Source organism: Triticum urartu, chromosome 5A, assembly GCF_056163025.1.
Source record: "Triticum urartu cultivar PI428250 chromosome 5A, HENAU_Tu73, whole genome shotgun sequence".
NCBI lineage: Eukaryota > Viridiplantae > Streptophyta > Magnoliopsida > Poales > Poaceae > Triticum > Triticum urartu.
The window spans coordinates 5,341,385-5,348,491 of record NC_141877.1 but is presented as its reverse complement, the minus strand read 5'-3'; the positions used below and the strand labels follow the sequence as shown (position 1 = coordinate 5,348,491).

Below are 7,107 nucleotides of genomic sequence, written 5' to 3'. Positions count from 1 at the left end.
TTGATGCAAACTAACCTATGATTGGATGGCTAGGAGGACAGTGATATCCCCAGCCTACCAGGGTTCAAGTCCTGAACTTGAGCTTTTTTTGGATTTATTTCAAGCTTTCCGGCGATGTGCGTTCAGTGGGAGGAGACGTTCCCGTCCACTATGAAGGCATTTGTGGCGACTTCATCAATCTCAAGATGATGTGTCGACTCAGTTTCTCGAAGGTGCTTGTAAGGCGTGGAGTGTGCGTGTGTGTGTGCGCGCGCGGGGTGGCGTGTGAGGGCGAGACTTGTATGAGATCTACCTTTAGGTGAGATCAAATAGATCAATCTATTTAAAGACTCAAAACATGTTCAAAATTTCTAAAAATAGTTATAAACACACATCCATGTTTGATGTACAACCTTAAGAGGTTTCAACTCCTAATTCAGAGTACACTTAGAGAACCAAAAAAGAGAAAATCGGATGTGAATATTGTCAAATGCTATTCACCTCAAGATGACACTATTCATAGTCGAATTTGTCTTTATTGAATCTCTTACTATAGACCGGGTTTGAAGCTGATTTTTTTAGAGTTGTAAACATACTTTGCAGGTATGTTGTCAAAAAATTCAAATTTTTTTAAAATGTCTAAACATGAAATTTTGGTGTTGATCCTACAATTCTCACCTAAAGGTCAGATCTTATACAAATCGTATGTGTGTATGTATGAGTGTCTTTTTTCTTGTGAAATATGTATGAATGTCTATGTTTGTGCTGTGTTAAAAAATGTTGATTAAGCCAAGGAAAAAGCAGAACATGTTATCCCCCTAAGCACCCAAATGAACAATTGAAATCGAATTAACGAACAACATTTGTGGAAGGTAAGCTCACAAAGAACTCAAATTTGATCATTGAAGTGTTTGTATAAACCTGGTTTTATATCACAGTAGATTATTAAACCCGGTTTTAGTGGTTACCGCCGTTCACCTGCCAAAATCCGGCCTTTTTTCCTGCCAAGCCGCCGCTGCGGCTGCCTCCTCCCGCCGCCGCCGATGAAGCCCATCGTCGTCCACGCCGCCGCCGTGGACCGCCGGTGGCTGCTCCCTCTGGCCGTCGGCTCCGCGCTGTCGCTCTTCCTCCTCGTCCTCCTCACCACCGTCCCTTTCCCCTTCTTCCCCTCCTCCTCGCCCTCCCCGGCGCTCTTCGTCGAGCACAAGCTCGCCCCGACCCCGCCCGCCTCCCGCGCCGCCGGATCCCTCCCCCGCATCGCCTACGTCATCTCCGGATCCGCCAAGGACGCCTCCGCGCTCCGCCGCGTCCTCCTCGCGCTCTACCACCCCAGGAACCTCTACGTCCTGCACCTAGATGCGGAGGCGCCGGAGTCCGACCGCCGGGACCTCGCCGCCGGCCTCGCGGCGCACCCCGTCATAGCCGCCGCCGGCAACGTCCGCGTCGTCGAGCGGGCCAACCTCGTCACCTACCGCGGGCCCACCATGGTCGCCAGCACCCTGCACGCCGCCGCGGCCCTCCTCTGGGGCCACTCCGGCGCCGGCGGGTCCGACTGGGACTGGTTCATCAACCTCTCCGCCTCCGACTACCCGCTCGTCACGCAGGACGGTAATTTGACCTCTCCTTCCACCACTTCTTCCAAGTTCAAATCCACTAATCTGACCCTGTGAGCTTGCTTGCTGCAGATCTGATCCATGTCTTCTCCAAGCTGCCGCGCGATCTCAACTTCATCGACCACACCAGCAACATCGGATGGAAGGAGTAGGACTTTCCTTCCTTCCCAGCTTAAAACTCCGATCGGTCGATGGTGCACCGTGGCTGGATGGATGGACACTGTGGGAAATTAATGCACTTCTTGTTGGTTTGTTAATCTTTGTAGGTTTCAGAGGGCGAAGCCGGTCATCATCGACCCAGGGCTCTACATGAAGAAGAAGGCTGACGTGTTCTGGATACCACAGCGCCGGAGCGTGCCAACAGCCTTCAAGCTCTTCACCGGTAATAACAAAGGGCATTATATTCACTGTGCATATATACTAGACTCCTGCAAATTCTTTCCGTCAATTGAAAGAATTTGTTGTACTCCCTCTGTTCACTTTTGTAAGATTTTTAAGACAGCTAAAATTGAACTGTTTTGGGTGTCGTCTTAAGTGTCTAAAACGCCTTACAAAAGTGAACGGAGGGAGTAGAAGAGTTTATCAGTGAATGTGAGTGTTCAGGATTTGAAACTATATATTCTCTTTGATACGTGTTTGATCAAGCAAGTTCTGGTGAGCACGCCACCAACTGAAATCGATTTACGAAATTACTATGCACACGATAAGTTGCTGGACGATTTTAAGACGACGTTGTGATCGTTGGCTGCGGCCCAGGTGAACCCAAGTGATCGATGGCTGATACAGCTTGTCGTCTACAAATCGGGCACAACCCATCGTGTGTGTAGCAGTTCTCATCGATTTATATTACCATAAAAAGATCTTCAAAGGGTTTCCAGATATATCATGCAGAACCCTGCGTAATAAATGGGATGCTTTTCTAGTTTAGTTGCCTGTTTTTTGTTTTTTTGCTGAAAACAAACAAATCATAAATGGAAAAACTCCATGAGTTCAGATTTATCTTTCCTGCGTGACAGCAATTCCATTCTGTCTACTGAATATAACTAGTATAACCTTCAGTTTCTGTTTCAGTTCCAGTTCAGTTACTTTATTGTGCTAGTAAACTCCATCTGTTATAAATGCTCTTATTAGCAGCCCCCATAATTTCACCTTTCTGCTTCTCTCTAGACCAAGAAGATCAACTGATCCGAGTTTCTCAAGTACTAACTTTAGTACAAAGTTGGGTCATCTATTTTGGAACGGAGGGAGTAGTTCTCAACTTGATATGCACACCCCATGTTTCAACATCTCAATCTGATAAGTAGCTTCCAGATTCAGAGCTTGCCTTTCCAGTCAAGGTCAAGGCTAACTGGCAAGCAAAACATTAGCATGATTAGGCCAATGTTACTATTTTATTACTATTTCCTGAGATATCATGCAGAATCCAGCACAATAAATGTGGTGCTTTTCTAGCTTAATAGTTGCTTTTTTTTTGTTTCTTTTGCTGAAAACAAACGTGGCATAAATGAGGAAACTCCTTGTGTTCAGATTTACCTTTCCTGTTGAAACTCCTTGAGGAAACTTCCATTCCATCTATTGAATGTAACTAGCAAAACCTTCTGTTTCTGTTTCAGTTCAGTTACTTTATTGTGCTGGTAAACTTCACCTGTTGTAAATGTTCTTACTAGTAGCCCCAAAAAAAATCACCTTTCTGCCTCTCTCTAGACCAAGAAGACTGATCTAATCTCAGTTCCTCAAGTAGTTCTCGACCTGATGTGTACACTTTTTGTTTCAACATCTCAACCAGATAAGTAGCTGTAAGATTCAGAGCCTGCCTTTGCAGTGAAGTTCAAGGCATTTGATTCCTAACTGGCAAGCAAAACATTAGCAGCATGATTAGGCCAATGATAGTATTTTAGCTTTCCTGTGTAATAATAACTAACAAGGAAATATGGCAGCATCTTGCTCTTCGTCACAAACCCCACAAATATTGCATTTCAAGAGCTTTTGAGTGACCAATTAACTCTGTTACTCTGGGCCTTTTTGAGGAACCAATCTTTGCTCTTAAATCTCTGATATGTTTGTAGATGCATCTGATAATCCCTATCTATCCTGATGCAGGTTCAGCCTGGATGGCGCTGTCCAGGTCGCTGGTCGAGTACAGCATATGGGGCTGGGACAACCTTCCCCGCACCGTCCTCATGTACTACTCCAACTTCATCTCCTCCCCAGAGGGCTACTTCCACACCGTTGTCTGCAACGCGGAGGAGTTCAAGAACACGACGGTGAACCACGACCTGCACTACATCTCGTGGGACAACCCCCCGAAGCAGCACCCACACTACCTCACGATGGACGACCTGGATCATATGATCGCCAGCGACGCGCCCTTCGCCCGCAAGTTCCACGCGGACGAGCCCGTGCTCGACCGGATCGACGCGGAGCTCCTGTCCCGCCACGCCGGCCCGGACGCGCCCACGCCCGGAGGCTGGTGCGCGGGGACAGGGGACAACGGGAGCGACCCCTGCTCGGTCGTCGGGAACACCAGCTTTCTTCAGCCTGGCCGTGGGGCCGTGCGGCTCCAGCGGCTCGTCACGTCGCTCCTGTCAGACGAGAAGTTCCACCCGCGGCAGTGCAAGTGATGATATGCTTCTGATGCCAGAGCTGCTTGCGGTGTGATGATGCATGGATCTCCTGCCGGCGATGTACGCACGGTCGATTTGACCGCCTGCGGCTCGCCGTTTTGTCGGCTAGGTAGCAGACCATGCCATGTATGAAGATGTTGTACGAGTACGACCAGACCACGTAGCGTAAGTAGAGTTTGTTGTTGTATCACCACTTGTAATAAGACTACTAAAGTCTGAAGACCACAAGATGATGTATCATCGACTCGACGGTATGAACCTGAAGACGGGAACTTGGTGATGAAAGTTGTACCCACGCCTGCATCTTGTAGTAAAGACTGCTGATGTTTCTGAAGTTTGGGTATCTCTGCTGGTTGGAAGAAAACAGAAAAAGGGTTACTTATTGCTGCCTGAGTAAGAGCCATCCTGTAGGATTGTGTTCTAACAGCAATTCCTGTTATTATTCAGTCAGCCAAGATTGCTTGCAAACATGTCATTCTGCTGTGTTGGCTTTGATTTTTCAAGAGTTTTTTTTTTTTGAGAATTTTCTTTACAGGAGATGAATGTTGCTTGGAAACAAAATGACAAGAAATGAACATGTCTCTTTTTATTTTTTGAGGGGAGAAATGAACATGTCTTTGTGTTACCAGCCTTGTCTTTCTTTTTGCACTTGTTTAAGTGGGTTGGTCGTCCAAGGAAGTAGCTAAGTAATCAACGCCCGAAATCATAGTCAAATGGACGGCCAGGATGTGCTTTGGCGGCTCATCATCGTCATCATGTGGTACTTACCGTTGACAGGTTCCAAAACGGCGACATAGTATAGACCACCAAACCCTGTCTGCCTGCCTGCCTGCCTTGTTTCCTCCCTTGTTTTGACAAGCTCCACCTTTTCTTCGTCCTCTTCTTTCCTCCCCCTCTTCTTCTTCTACTTGTGGTGTTGGTGGTGGTGGTCGTCGCCGGTTGATCGACCGATGGCGCGGCAGGGGAAGGGGGAGGGGGAGGGTGGGCAGAAGATGACGATGATCTACGCGATGGTGGCGCGGGGCACGATGGTGGTGGCGGAGCACACGGCGTACACGGGCAACTTCCGGGACATCGCCGCGCAGTGCCTGCACAAGCTCCCCGCCGGCGACAGCCGCTTCACGTACACCTGCGACGGCCACACCTTCACCTTCCTCCTCCACCAGGGCTACGGTACGGCAGCACCATCTTATTACCTCTTTCTTCTCCGGCCGGTCTCCCAGGATTTTTCTTTTTCAGTTCTGGTGCAGCTGACTGATCTTCGACCTCCGTTCTCCCAAAACCCAGCCAGAGTTATCAATCTCAAAGTAATTAGTTACTACTAGTTCTGAGGTCAGGTTCTTGTTCATGAAAAAAATTGCATGGCCTCCAGATGATAGTAGTACATATATCATCCATGAATAATCGCATACAAGCTCTCACTTAGTACTTATTTCACAAATCTGTTCCGTTTATGCCCAATATTCAGAGCCTGAGCGTTGGTGTTGCCCTGCTTTCCAAGCATACACATCATAATATTCAGTAAAACCAAAGCTGCATCCACACTGAACTGAAAATGACATGTGCATATACATATGATATGCAGCCTACTGCGTGGTGGCGACGGAGTCGGCGGGGCGCGAGGTGCCCCTCGCCTTCCTGGAGAGGATCAAGGAGGAGTTCAACAAGCGGTACGCCGGTGGCAAGGCCGCCACCGCCACAGCCAACAGCCTCACCAAAGATTTCGGGTAACAAATTATGGCTAATGTTGTGGGTTAATTACTCTGAATGACATAGAGACAGAGGTTAATTAGCTGTGGTCAACAAATTTAGCAAGGTAACTGATTAGGCAAAGACCATTCCATAACGTTACCAAAAATAAATGAAAATAGCAGCAAAGATTTAGGGTAATATAAAGTAAGGTACGTATTAACGAAGTGATCGGCCAGGCCGAGGCTGAAGGAGCAGATGCAGTACTGCATGGATCACCCGGAGGAGGTGAGCAGGCTGTCCAAGGTGCAGGCCCAGGTCTCCGAGGTCAAGGGCATCATGATGGAAAACATCGACAAGGTACTAATTTCTCAATCAAATAACTGTAATGCCGAATGGATTTCTTTGTTGATTTGATCTTGGATGTTTGCTTGGTGGATGCTCCTCAGGTGATTGATCGCGGGGAGCAGATCGAGGGCCTGGTGACGAGGACCGAGCAGCTCCACGACCACGCCTTGGATTTCAGGACCGAGGGCACGCGCATCCGCCGCAGGATGTGGTACCAGAACATGAAGATCAAGCTCATCGTCGCCGGCATCGTCGTCGCCATCATCCTCATCATCGTCCTCTCCATCTGCCATAGGGACCACTGCAAGTCCTAAGCCTAGCCTAGCTTCATCGCTTTGTTCGAACAAAGAATCAAGACATCCACCAAAAAAAAAAGAGAGTCAGAGCGGCTGCTCCGGTCACTGGCACGTGGGCCCCGCATGCCATGTCTCGCGTCGAGTGAATAATCGGATAAATTTCATGTTTTCTTGTTTATTGTTATATTGTTACTTAGAGCATCTTTAGTAGCATTGCTTCATCCGTTTGTTGAAAGGTTTTGTGATAACTGCTAATCGTATATACTTGACAATTTGCAGTAGAGTTTGAGTACCACACAGTTTAAGCATGAAAGTTTTGACCATCAATTCTACTGCAAACTCGAATAGTAACAAAAAATTCTACTACAAATTCTCATGATCATCACAAGTTATGAATCGAAAGTTCAAAACAAGTTGCGTATGGTAGATCTACTCAACTGAAGAAGAAACACAAGCAAACAATGTACTAGCTACTAGTAACGTTGTGTAACTCGTAGTAACAATTGATTAGGCCTTAACGACGTCCACCGCGGCCGCGACCGCCGGCGTAGTTGTCCT

The 7,107-nt window shown here is 47.6% G+C and overlaps 2 protein-coding genes across 2 annotated transcripts; both read left to right on the top strand.

Moving 5' to 3' along the window:
- Window positions 1-939: 939 nt before the first annotated feature.
- On the top strand, window positions 940-4,550 carry LOC147967356 (beta-glucuronosyltransferase GlcAT14B-like). Its single transcript, XM_087525232.1, has 4 exons — window positions 940-1,587; window positions 1,665-1,740; window positions 1,859-1,974; window positions 3,693-4,550. The coding sequence occupies exons 1-4, from the start codon at window positions 1,023-1,025 to the stop codon at window positions 4,211-4,213; spliced, it is 1,278 nt and encodes a 425-aa protein (XP_087381358.1). The 5' UTR covers window positions 940-1,022; the 3' UTR covers window positions 4,214-4,550.
- A 497-nt stretch (window positions 4,551-5,047) lies between these two features.
- Window positions 5,048-6,844, top strand: LOC147967355 (vesicle-associated membrane protein 721-like). Its single transcript, XM_087522455.1, has 4 exons — window positions 5,048-5,389; window positions 5,802-5,943; window positions 6,145-6,265; window positions 6,355-6,844. The coding sequence occupies exons 1-4, from the start codon at window positions 5,167-5,169 to the stop codon at window positions 6,565-6,567; spliced, it is 699 nt and encodes a 232-aa protein (XP_087378581.1). The 5' UTR covers window positions 5,048-5,166; the 3' UTR covers window positions 6,568-6,844.
- Window positions 6,845-7,107: the final 263 nt, after the last annotated feature.